The sequence below is a fragment of the Bufo gargarizans genome, chromosome 2 (assembly GCF_014858855.1).
Source record: "Bufo gargarizans isolate SCDJY-AF-19 chromosome 2, ASM1485885v1, whole genome shotgun sequence".
Lineage (NCBI taxonomy): Eukaryota > Metazoa > Chordata > Amphibia > Anura > Bufonidae > Bufo > Bufo gargarizans.
This window is the reverse complement of record NC_058081.1, coordinates 150469186-150483256: the sequence shown is the minus strand read 5'-3', so window position 1 is coordinate 150483256 and position 14071 is coordinate 150469186. Positions and strand designations below refer to the sequence as shown.

The 14071-nt window shown below is 41.7% G+C and overlaps 1 protein-coding gene across 1 annotated transcript in view; it reads right to left on the bottom strand.

The window, feature by feature from the left end:
* HOMER2 (homer scaffold protein 2) overlaps positions 1-14071 on the bottom strand; it is a 198942-nt gene that overhangs the window by 106860 nt on the left and 78011 nt on the right. The window contains exon 2 of the mRNA XM_044283260.1: positions 9621-9777. Within this exon, the coding sequence (XP_044139195.1) occupies positions 9621-9777 (157 nt within the window). The remainder of the gene's footprint in view (positions 1-9620; positions 9778-14071) is intronic.

Here is a 14071-nt window from a genome sequence, read left to right as displayed (position 1 = left end):
TATGCAGCTGTGTAGGGATATTGGAAATAGGTGGAGCAGCAGCTCCAGTGTCGACAGCAGCAATACAGTATTGAACCTGATTGACAGGCAGTCAGCAACAGTGGCATGATTGGGCTGGCAACAAATAGCCACTGTCAGCAATGATACATCTGTTCATTGGCCTCAGCTGGAGATGTATGAAAATCCTCATGGATCTAAGCCTCATTTATTTTTACAAAAGTGATGTTTCCCACATTTGCAGAGTACAATTTTGTACACTCGGGTGGTGATGAAGCCACCTGCTGCACTAAATACCCTCTCTGACAGTATACTGAAGGCTAGATACACAGATAGCAAACTCGGCCAGTTCCAGTTACTGTTCTAATCTGCCTGCCCAGAAGTCCATGGGATCACGCAATAGGGTATGTTCCAGAGAAAGGGCCCAGTCTAGGTAGAACTGAACCTGGATTTTCAGGCAGGGTGTATCTGTTTGCTAATGTCAGTCACAGTGTTTATGTACTGGCTCTATGTCTTATTCATCTGCCGGGCCCCTCAGCACTATTTCAGTGTTTGGGAGCTTGTTGGGGCTGAAGTGTACCAGGGTTGCTGTCTCAAGAGCTCTGACAGCAAGGTAAAGGTGGTGAACTGCTTTAACAACTCATATTACTGCATCAGGAGCACCTATAGATATTGTTCAAGTCTTGTTTGAAAGCTGATAGTAAAAGTTTTAAAACAAGAATCACATCATTATCTCCACTACATCGGGAAACATAGCTGTTAGAAATCAGGTTGGAAATGATAGCAGGTGAAAGTGAAAGCAAATATTCAGCGGCTTTCATTCCTGACCCAATTTCTATCAATATAGTGCTGCGATTCTGATCTTTTAAACAAGACCATGGGGGTCATTTATTATTCTGAAATATACCTAAATTAGGCATATTTCAGGCGCAGATGGTGGTGCAGCGCTTATTGCGCTGCTATCTGTAACTTCACGCCTGGTCTAAAATTGTGGGTGTGGCATTGGTGGGAAAGGAGATAGGCTGGAAGGCCCTTCTCATTTACCATTTTCAATGCCAGTTTTAGGCGCAGAAAATAGTCTAAATGTTTTACATTTAGAACTGGCACTATATGCGCCGAAGTTATTGAGAGGCCTGAGCCTCTTCATAACATCAGCGGATCCTCTGCCAGTTTAGGGCTTTAATAAGACCAGCATCTAAAAGGCCAGTCTTAACACCTTCTACCCTGGGCCAGTTTTCACCCTCCTGCCCAGGCTATTTTCTGCAAATCTGACATGTGTCACTTTATGTGGTAATAACTTTGGAATACTTTTACTTATCCAAGCCATTCTGAGATAGTTTTTTCATGGCACATTGCATTTCATGTCATAAATTTGAGTCAATATATTTAACATTTATTCATGAAAAAATCCAAAATTTACCCAAAATATGGAAAAATTTGCAATTGCTTTAAAACACAGCGATACCTCATAAAATATGTATTACTTAACATTCTCCATATGTCTACTTTATATTGGCATACTTTTCTAAATGTCATTTTATTCTTTTAGGATGTTAGAAGACTTTAAAATCTTAAGAATTGCTTCTAAAATTCTAAGTAAATTTCCAAAACCTACTTTTAAAGGACCAGTTCAGTAGTCACTTTGTGAGGCTTACATATTAGAAACAACCCATAAATGACCGCATTTTAGAAACTACACCCCTCAAGTTATTCAAAACTGATTTTACAAATGTTTTTTAACCCTTTAGGTGTTCTTCAAGAATTCATGGAAAATAGAGATAACATTTCAAAATTTCACTTTTTGGGCAGATTTTCCATTTGAATCAATTTTTTCCAGTTACAAAGCAAGGGTTAACAGCCAAACAAAACTCTATATTTATGGCCCCGATTCTGTAGTTTACAGAAACACCTCATATGTGGTCGTGAACTGCTGTACGGGCACACGGCAGGGCGCAAAAGGAAAGGAATGCCATACGGTTTTTGGAAGGCCGATTTTGCTGGACTGGTTTTTTGACACCATGTCCCATTTAAAGCCCCCCTGATGCACCCCTAGAGTAGAAACTCCAAAAAAGTGACCCCATTTTAGAAACTACACCCCTCAAGGTATTCAAAACTGATTTTACAAACTGTGTTAACCTTTAGGTGTTCCACAAGAATTAATGGAAAATAGAGATGAAATTTCAGATTGCACTTTTTTGGCAGATTTTCCATTTATTTATTTTTTTTTCCAGTTACCAAGCAAAGGTTAACAGCCAAACAAAACTCAATATTTATGGCCCTGATTCTGTAGTTTACAGAAACACCCCATATGTGGTCGTAAACTGCTGTACAGGCACACGGCATTGCGCAGAAGGAAATTTACGCCATATGGTTTTTTGGAAATTTTCACTGGGATAATTTTAAGCTGCCATGTTCCATTTGAAGCCCCCCTGATGCACCCCTGAAGTAGAAATAAAAATTAAAGGAAAATGGAGAAGAAATTTCAAAATTGCACTTTTTTGGGCAGATTTCCCAACTTAATTAATTTTCTTCTGTAACACATCAAGGATTAACAGCTAAACAAAACTCAATATCTATTACCCTGATTCTGCAGTTTAACGAAAACACCCCACGTGTTGGTAAACTGCTGTAAGGGCACACGACAGGGCGCAGAAGAAAAGGAACGCCATATGGTTTTTGGAGGGCAGATTTTGCTAGATTGGTTTTTAGACACCATGTCCCATTTGAACCCCCCTCCCCCAGATGCACCCTACAGTAGAAACTCACGAAAAGTGACCCCATTTTGGAAACTACCAGATAAGGTGACAGTTTTGTTGGTATTATTTTGGGGTAGATATGATTTTTGATTGCTCTACATTATGTTTTTTATGAGGCAAGGTAACCAAAAAAGGGCTGTTCTGGCACAGTTTTGTTTTTTGTTTTTTACAATGTTCATTTGACAGGTTAGGTCATGTGCATCTTTTTATAGAGCAGGGTGCAACAATATCAAAAATGTCTACTTTCTTTGTTTGTTTCAGTTTTACATAAAGCATTTTTGAAAAACAATTTGTTTTTGTGTCTCCATTTTCTGAACGTCATTTATTTTTTATTTTTCTGCCAATCGTCTTGTGCAGGGGCTTGTTTTTTTGCAGGAAGAGTTGACTTTTTATTGGTACCATGCTTGAATGATTTTTTGGGGCAAAGTGACATATATACACTCCTTTGTCACTAAGTGTATTTCAACTAGTGGACGGCCAGATCTTGAGGGGCCGGACTACACTATCCAGATCACCTTTAAAGTATCCCATCATATTGGATGTGAGTCAAACAGACTGTGGACAACATTAACACAATCTGTTGTCTAAAGCACCACTATTTAGAAGACTGTCATCTATATCTCTTGGCATCAACCATGATCACGTATGCGCTCTATATGTTGCCTTACTCTAACATCCATGTTTGATGGCCATATGCGAGTTGCACATGCCCGCTTTATCAAGACGTTTGATATTGTGTCTACCCCTCTGGACCTCCCAGGAATACTATCTGGTCCACTTTTTAACTATGTATGTTGTTTGACACCGCCTGCTAGACGGCTATATTATAGGGATGCCAACATTGCTTGGGTCTCCACCCGTCTGACATGGTTTTTCCTTATTATCTTTATTGAATATTTATCTTATATGTATCCACCCCCTGATGATCCCACACGGTGGGGGAAACGCGTCGGGGCTTTACACAGACTAGATCTGTGACATTATTGATTATCATTCAATTGGTGTCTTCATTTAATTGTAGTGTAGTTTACTGTACCGTGTACCTGCTGATCACTTGCATCAACAGGGCTGTATACACTGTGCATTGCGTGTTATTGATCCTCCTTGTCCACGCCTACACCAGCCCACCACATTTAATCCTTACTCTCAATCACCTTACTTGTTAGGGCACATCAGGAGTGTCTAGTTAGGTTCGAGGACAGGGGGCCTCCACCATCAGGAGTCGCCCCTGGGCTCAGGGCCTAGTATTAGGGATTATAACTTAGGGTTCTCTTTAACATCCCCGTAAGCTTATGTATCTGGATGGTCTGGTGTAGGCCTGGACATTTATTGGACAATGTGTTTGTTATAAGTAATATTAAACTTTATCATTTACATTTTTGTTAGGGTTAGGCTCTAGCTGGACTTCACAAAGTGACCAAAGAATTGGTTGTTTTGGCACAGTTTTTATTTTATTTTTTTACAGCGTTCACCATTGGGTAGGTCATGTGATATTTTTATAAAACAGGTCTTTACGGACGTAGTAATACTTAATATGTATACTTTTTCTTATTTATTTAAGTTTTACACAATAAATGCATTTTTAAAACAAAATAAAGATGTTTTAGTGTCTCCATAGTCTGAGAGCCATATTTTTATTTGTTTTTATTTTTGGCCAACTGTCTTATGTAGTGGCTTTTTTTTTGCATGATGAGCTGATGGTTTGATTGGTACTATTCTGGGGTGCATATAACATTTTGATTGCTTGGTATTGGTATTACACTTTTTGTGATCTGAGGGGACAAAAAAATTTGGGGCAGTTTCTATATTTTATTTTATGGTCTTTACCTGATAGGTTAGGTCATGTGATATTTTTATAGAGTTGGTTTGCAATCTAAGCCAGCCAGAAGGAAGGAGGAGGTTAATGCTATCCTCCCCTCAGGGTTTTAACTCATATTCTAGGCACTTATGGGGTACACACTGGGTGGCTTTTTATTCTTATTCTTTTTTTTTACTTTTAAAAGCATAATTTCAAGTTTATTCATACTAAATTATACTATTCACCCTTGAAATGTTTCATTATTTTGTAATTTCTTGAGGGAGCTCAATCATCCCTGACCTGTGACCCAGGGAGCAAGGGGTGGCTCCATTGTGTTTGTATTAGGGTTGTTGCGGGTATCGAAATTTCAATACCCAATCGATACTTTTGTCCCGCTAACCATACGATAACGGGATTTCCATTTTTTTATACTAGTATCTCTAAACATGAGCGCTCAGCAGCACACTGGAGAAGTAAGCATTCTCTCCCTCCCCCTGTGCCGCTGCCACCAATGAACGGAGAGAGGGGCAGAGGAGGGGCGGGCGCACTGCGCCACTAATGACCGGACTTTTCCTACACAGAGCAGCGCCCAGAGATGTCCCAGAACTTACTATTACTCCTGGGCGCCGCTCCGTTCGCCTGCAGTGCCCCATTACTATCTCCTCTTCTGCTCCATATGCTAATTACTATTGGAGCAATTGGATGGAGACATCAGCTTCTCTAGTGGGCGTTCCTTCTCCATGCGCTGCGATTGGACAGCGCTACAGCCAGGGAGAAGGAACGCCCACTAGAGAAGCTGATGTCTCCTCCCCATTGCTCCGATAGTAATTAGCATATGGAGCAGGAGAGGAGACAGCAACGGGGCACTGCGGGCGAACGGCTCGGCGCCAAGGAATAATAGTAAGTGCTGGGAGATCCCTGGGCGCCGCTCTGTGTACTGTATACTGAAAGTCTGGACCATATAAGTTCGTCTTTAACACATAATACAGGAGGCGGGTGCCGGCAGCAGAATCGCATAGCCGGCACCTGCCCCTGACAGGGAGCTGCGATCAGCGGCAGTTAACCCCTCAGGTGCCGTTGATCTGCTGCCAGTACCCGCCTCCTGTATTAAGGTAATTATCATTGGTGGTGCAGTGCGCCCTCCCCCCGCTCAACACCCCCACCCCATTAAAATCATTGGTGGCACAGTGCCCCCTCCCTCCACCCCCCAGTATTAAAATCATTGGTGGCAATGGCCACAGGGTCTCCTCTGTCCCTCCTCATTGGTGGCAGTGGCAGCTTCTGATCGGAGCCCCAGCAGTGTAAGCCTGGGGCTCCGATAGGTTACTATGGCAGCCAGGACGCTCCTGAAGCCCTGGCTGCCATGGTAACATCCCTGATGCTGTGTGTACAGAGCACAGGGCAGCAGGGAGAGTGTGAAGTCCTATTCACCTTGATAGAGCTCTATCAGGGTGAATAGGACAAGGGATGAAAAAAATCCCAGGTTCTAGCCCCTAGGGGGTAAATAGTTATTAAATAAATAGTGTAAAAAAAAAAAAAAAAAGTAAAAAAAAACCCCCCACCAAAATATTAAGTATGAATCACCCTCTTTCCGAATTTCACATATAAAATGTATAAACAATAAATAAACATATTACATATTGCCACGTCAGAAAAGTCCAAACTACGCCGGAACAGAAAAAATTAATAAAAACTGCGCGATTCGCCATTTTTTAAAATGTGGAATGCACGTGGCTTTTTTGGTTCATTTTTTCACGTGGCATCGAATGGTATAGAGTATCGCAATACTTTTTTATGGTATCGAAACAGAATAAAAAATTTGGTATTGCAACAACTCTAGTTTGTATTTGTATATATATCTGTGCATGTTTTTATAACAGTTGTGTAACGCCTAATGAAGGGACTCCACTTCATTAAACCATCAGGGAAGGTTGAATAAGTAGAAAATATGCATTGCAGAGAAGAATTAAGCAGGCAGTGTAAGGGTGCATTCACATGACTATAAGTGTTTTGCCGTTCGCAAATTGCGGATCTGCAAACCACAGATACCGGCCGTGTGGTTCCGCATTTTGCAGACTGCACATGGCCGGAGCTATATAGAAAATGCCTATTCTTGTCTACGACTGCGGACAAGAATAGGACATGCTCTATATTTTTGCAGTGCAGTGAAACGGAACTATGGATGCGGATGGCACATCTTTGCGGTCCCACTGCAATTAATGGGTCCACACCCGTTCCGCAAAATTGCAGAATCGATGTGGACCCATTTATATGGTTGTGTGAATGAACCCTAAATGTAATTGCACCTGGCCCGGTCAAAGTACAGAGGGTATGGGAGTTGCAGAGAGTGTACAGCCTCTAGGTGTAATGGCAACATCCCCATTTCTCCAAGAGGCACATATGAACATGGGACCAACACAGATGTCTCAGCCGCCAAGTGCACATGTAACAGGTCAGCCAGTTTCATAGGTACACATCTGCTTTCATCTTTCCTACCTTGTTTTCCTCACTAGTGCACTTAATATTAAATGTAAAATAGCGGGCGCCATTTTGCGCAATTATTTTAAAGTGAATCGTCAAAACTTCAGATTCCTTTGAAAGAATTTTCTTGGGAAATTTGTGGCAAATCTGATGCAGATTCCTGTGACGTTGAATCACTACGTCTCCCACAATGCCACCCATCAAAGCATGTTTAGTATAGGCACTGATTAAGCAGAACAAAGGAAGGAAGATGAGGTCCCAGCTAATGATCGACTAGAAATGCTGTTACCCGGAAATCCTACAGAAAAACCAAAGCACTATAACAAGTATGCAATGTATGACAATGGGTCACCAGTTAACCTAAATAAACAATCTACATAAAAATGGGTGGTAATGGTATAAATAAACTGCATTGCATTTCTTCTATAGATTTCTAGAAGAAACAGAAGTTACAGCCTTGTAGTTTAGTCCAGAGCTCCAGTCATAATTCTGCTGACTTCAGAGCAGAATTTGCCTGGCATTTTTCTGCACAGAGCTTGGATTTCGGTATTCTACTCTTGATACCAGGACCTGTACTGTAATCTGATGTAGAAAAACAACAACAAGTACCTGACTACCTTATAAGAGCTCAACTCAGCTGGAAGGGTTGTCATCAGTTTCCAACTGCAGCAGTAGAACTATGAGTGCAGCTCTGGACTACAATACAGCAGAAAAGATTGATCCATGGCACCCAAAGACCCATGCAGTTTGAACTGTGGTACTTTAGTAAAACAGAAAATAACATGTAGGCGTCTATGAGGCGTGCTAGTCACATCCACTGGGTTAATACAGAACGCTTCAGTCCCTTAGGACTTTCTTCAGCGACATGTCTTTGTGACTGGTATGATGGCATCTGGAGCACCTGCACTGTATATACATAACTAATTCTTGCTTCATTGATGCCTTATGACAGCATGTGGACCATATTTCTATAGGACGATAATACAGGTTGTAACCTCGGATCAGTATAATGAATACAATGTAGATTATATCCATATTTAAAGGACTATTTCCATCTTGACATCTATGGTATATCCACAGGATAGAACATAAATGTGCCATAGGTGTGCGTCCCAACTCTGGGACCCTCACCTACATTATATTTACAACAAGGTCTATTATTTATGCAAATAAGGTCTGAGTGGCTAGGCCCTCAATATGAAAAGATTTACAATTTTTCTAACTATCAAAACTCAAGAAAAACTATATAAATGTGGCCTTATTGCAATCATACTGACCCAGAGAATGAAGGCAACAGGTCAGTTTTGCTGTTTAGGGAATGCTGTAAAAATAAAATCCATAAAAGGCCTCATGCACACGACCGTTGTTCAGGTCCGCATCAGAGCCGCAGTTTTTGCGTATCGGGTGTGGACCCATTCACTTCAACGGGGCCGTGTGCTGTCCGCATCCGTTGCTCCGTTACGTAGCCCCGTAAAAAAAAATATAACATGTCCGATTCTTGAATAGGCATTTCTACAATGGGCCGCCTGTTCCATTCCACAAATTGAGGAAGGCACACAGGCGGCTTCGGTGTTTTGCGGCCAAACTGTTATGGAATTCCTTTTCTTTATCCGTTCCACACCATTTTTATATTTTCCAGCTTTCTACCACGTTGTATGCAATTTTATACGGCTATGTGAATGAAAAAGTAAATACGTTTTGGCTCTGGGAAGGCAGAGAGAGAAAAAATGGAAAAATCCCTTAGGAAGGGGTTAAATACAGGTATAATCCACACTATACTGCTTAATGTTGATGCGCAGATCTAGAATACTGCTCAAAGGCAAACCAATGCTCTTGTATTTTAGGTTCTGTGGATATTTTAAAATGACTGGTGAAAGTCACTAGGGTTCCTCTCCTTAGTCTCATGTGCACGTTTAGACCACTCGAGAGGTCTACTACACAATTACAAAAGAGAGATAGCAGAAACCGGCATTTCCCTGATTGCTCGTAAATTACAACATTTACATCATTCAGCTAAAAATACTAAGGGGTCAAAAGCCTCGGATAGCCTTGATGAGGGGCAGCTACTGAATCATCAAGTAACTTTAAAGAAAATGAAGCCTGCACCACCCACTCTTCGTGACAGTGACAGGAAAGCCATTATCATCCAGGCAGAAAAACAGTCATCCTTAGGGCTCATGCACACGACCGTATGCCCTCCGAGATGGTTCGTGAGCGGGCCATAGGTCTCGGAGCGGCATACATCATGCGCACGGGAGTACATAGCATCATACATTACAATGATGCTGTGCGCATCGGGCCACCCACGGGAGTATAGTCCCGCACTCATATGATATTATGAGTGCGGGACAATAGTCCCCGCGGGCGGCCTGATGCGCACAGCAGCATAGTAATCTATGGTGCTGTGCGCTCCCGTGCGCACGATGTATGCCGCTCTGGGACATATGGCCCGCTCACTGACCGGTATGTCTCGGAGGGCATACGGTGAGAGGTTTAATCAGGAATCAACACTGCAAAACAGATCAACCAAATGATTTCCAATAAACTACCAACAACCATGGCTCCTACTATACTGAAGGCGTACGCACCTTGGTCCCATCAACACTGATGATTCGGTAGCTGTTCCTTGTGCTGTCATAAAAGTAGGAGACGGTTACGGCTTGTTTGCTTGCAGGGACCCAGTTTTTCTTGGTGCTGGGATCTATTTGGAAGACATGTGCTCTCGTGGTGAAGATGGGTTGTTCTCTGGGGGAAAAAAAAGATACTTTTCAGAGGGTAATGAAGTCATAAAGCTGGAAAATGTAAAGGCATCATCCAAACAGCACTACTACATACTACAGAACCAACATATTCTGCAGATCAGAACAGAGAACAAGCTCAGACTATTGTGGAGCTTTGAAGGGAATGTATCATCAAGATTTTGTTTTAACTACTGTAATTAAAACCAGAAACATATTCTTTATTTCTTAGCAGTTTTTACTTTCTGATGGTAGATTCATTTAGATTTTATTTTCTGTTTGCGATTGGGGTGGGAAATGAATAAAAAAAAAAAAAAAAAACATAAAACTATTGCGGAATTGTACTTCCCAATTTTACCCCATTTGGAATTTTTTTTCCCAGCTCCCTCTTTAATGTATGCAATATTAGGCTACTTTCACACTAGCGTTTTTGCTGGATCTGGGAGGGTCCAGCAAAAACGCTTCCATTACTGATAATACAACCTTCCGGACCTGTTCATAACTGATGCAGTTGTATTATCTTTAACATACCCAAAACAAAGTCAATAGGGGACTGATCCGTTTTCTACTGTGTCAGATAGTGTCAGAGAAAACGTCCCCATTGACTTGCATCGTGGGTCATTACAGATCCGTCTTGCTCCGCATCCCAGGATGGAAAGCAAACTGCAGCACGCTTTTTGTCAATGATGTCAATATTGACAATGAATGGGGACAAAACGGAAGCGTTTATTTTTTCCGGTATTGAGACCCTATGACGGATCTCAATACCGGAAAATATTAACGCTAGTGTGAAAGTAGCCTTAAACGGTAAAATTAGAAAGTGCAACTTGTCCCACAAACAACAAGCCCTCACACAGCTATGTGAACAGAAAAAAATAAAAGTTATGGCCCTGGAAAGGCAGGGAGTGAAAACACAAAAAAATACCCAAGGCTGAAAAGGTTAATAAAGAAGATTCCAATTAGGCCTCTTTCACACTACCGGTTTTTATTTTTTCGTTTTGCGGGCCGTTCTTTGCGTTCCGTATGCTGAACCATTCATTTCAATGGTTCCACAGAAAAAAAAGGAATGTACTCCGTAAGCATTCCGTTTCCGTATTTCCGTTCCGTTGAAAGATAGAACATGTCCTATTATTGCCCGCAAATCACATTCCGTGACTCCATTAAAGTCAATGGGTCCGCAAAAAAAACGGAACACATACGGAAATGCATCCGTATGTCTTCCGTATCCGTTCCGTTTTTGTGGAACCATCTATTGAAAATGTTATGCCCAGACCAATTTTTTCTATGTAATTACTGTATGCTGTATATTATACCATACTGAAAAACTAAACAGAAAAACGTAACAAAAACGGACACACAACAGAAACAAAAAAAAAAGGAACAACAGATCCGTGAAAAACGGACCGCAAAACACTGAAATAGCCATACGGTTCCTAATGCCAGCTTGTGACGATAGGAGATCATTGGTGAAATGGGTCAGGAATATGTTTAACATAAAAACTTGAATGGATCCGCAGGCAAATGAGAGTGCGCTTGTTTGTCAACTGAATGCCGACACGTTTACAAGGGCTAATTATCAGGAACAAGCATTAGTATATTATTAGCCCGTAGCGCTTTTAAACAATGAGTCATTTTCTGATTAAATATCCCCTTTAACTGGTTTTACGCTATTTAAAAATAGATTAATTTTGGGTCAAAACTGTACAAAAAAAAAAACGCATTAACATCTACATAATGATGTCAATGCAGCGGTGGCAGCTAGCGCCTTTACATTCTAATTTATCTACACCACGCACAAATAAAAGAAACAATTTCAGGTAAAGCCAAGTACATTTTTGTATTATTGCGTTAAAGCGTTTGGATGAATCTAGAGTACAGTGAGAACAAATGCAAACAGGTGAATCTGTGCCCATACCCGAAGTGCACCAAGGGAGCCAATATTCCAAGAGCAGGACTAGCTCATGCTGAAGTGATGCAATAGGAGACACAGGAGAGGGAGAAACCGAGAATGCAATCTCCCACTGCTTCTATCACAGTATCAATTTCCAGTAATGCAAACCTAAAGAAAGTAGCCTGTTCCCATCTGAAAATCTACCGGGTAGCGGCCGGATCTCCACTGGAAACCATTATAGTCAATGGGGCCAGCGAGCATTCCAGTAACATCTGGCAGAACTCCTGGAAATCCCTCCAGAACTAATGCCATACCGCCAGTGTGAAACAGAGTTGCTAGTAATATGGAGGTACGCAGACATTTAGAGATTTGATCAAATGTAGTGGGCATCATCATGGGGAGAGCTGACATTTTTCTGGACTCAGAAACTACAGCTGCCAGCCTCGTTGTGCTACCCTCTATGAGTAATGGCAGACAAGCTGATTTCAGAGGTACACTGCTTAGGTGTTAATGGGGAGTAGTCTTTGAGAATGCCCCGTATATCTTAATCCTTGCAGCAGGCAGGCTCTCCCTGTCTCCTGGCGCTGACTGCATTCACCCTAGTAATAGCGAGAAATCGATCAATCAGTGGCTTCAGGGTGGGGGTGGTGTGTGCATAATATGTTGCTGACAAGTCACCTTGACTAAAAAGAGATTAAAGTTAGTCTCTCCGCCTGAAATGGGCAATTATTAGAGATGAGCGAAGTGAGCTTCAGATGTTACATCCGAAGTCGCTTCGTTCATAAACTTCGGATTAATACTGTATGGAGATCATACATTCTAATACTGTACGGAGACGGATCTCTGTATTAATCCGAAGTTACGAACGAAGAGACTTCAGATGCAACATCTGAAGCCCAATTCACTCATCTCTAGCACTTATAGTCAACAATTGAAGGTATACTACTGCAAAAGGCTGTTTTGGGGTTATATATGTCACTCCAGAGAAGAGTCATAAAAACAAACAACTATCCTCCTCAACATCAAAATTGCAACATCAAGAAAGTTTTGCAAATCAAGGAAGTAGCAGGTATCACCAAGATCTGCGAATAATTACATTTTCAAGCACCTAGCTCCATTCTATGGTATGTGGGTGGGGCATAAAATCCAGATTGAAAGCAAATTATTTTAGTTGTTGCTTTGCAATTGCGGCAGATTGTATGTTGGGAAGACAATTAGGTGTATGTTTGAACGAGTGCGGGAACATTTTAACTCTGTAAAGACAGGAAAAGGTTGCCCCAGGTTCATAGATCACGTAAGCACTGCTCATGCAGGTAGTTTAGATTGCATCTCCTTTGCAGGCTTGGAGACCGTGCCCGCCCCTCCACAGGGAGGAGACAGACACCGCCTCCTCCTGCAGAGAGAAGCGATGTGGATTCTGCGTACCCAGGCATTAGGCGAACTTGCCTAAATGATAGAAATTATTTAAGTGTATTCCTCTGATTGGATGCGAGATTGCCGCCTTGTTTTGGATCATAATTATGTTCTGCATTGGTCTCTATGTGGTTATGAAATGTCTTGACCCTTCAGGTAGGCACATTGTTGTTGCCTGTTGTCATGGCAACGCACAATGCCAATATCTTTAAAGGGGCGGCGCAAATGGACGCGCTAACACACAGCCAGATGAAGCGCATGTAGCGAGAAACGGCCGCCGCTCTTTGGGACGGTGTACTTACTAGTCTGCCCCATACCATGTTTTTGGTGAAGCATCGATTTTATACAGTACACTGGTGAGTGCCGCTGACTATTTTTCTTCCCTGTTATTTTTCAAATTATTTTAGTCACATGAAACCTGAAAAATCTGATCAAGTCGTGTGGGATGATTGTATGATGCCTCCTGTTCATCGATGTGCCAGTTATCGCCAATTGGTGCAAAACTGAAAGACCTTGGTTTATCACTCTGGCATGTCACTATGCGCCTAGTCCGAGATGTCAGCACTGTTCAATCTTGCATTTCCCAGTAGTTGGGGTAACGACAATGAACTAGAATGACAGCAAGAGGTGCACAGAGGAGAACCTGTGCAGAGACAGATCATGTGATTAGAAGTATAGCACATAGTGATCTGTTCTGTACTGCAAGTATAATCGGTCACATCCCAAGCCTAGGTCGGCAAAAAGTGTCCACACAAACCATCAGAAGGCATTGGTACAACATTGGGCTATGAGCCAGATATCCAGCTACAGATGTTCCACAACCTCACTGACAGTATGCCAAGGCATGAAAGTACATGTATTTCTGTGTGTGGTGGTCATACTCCATACAGAATAAATGGAGCTGCTGTCAATATTTTGTTTCCATTTTTTATAATTTGCATATCATTAACCCATCAATCCTGTGATTTGCGTAATGTCACAACTTTTCCTTCTTAGA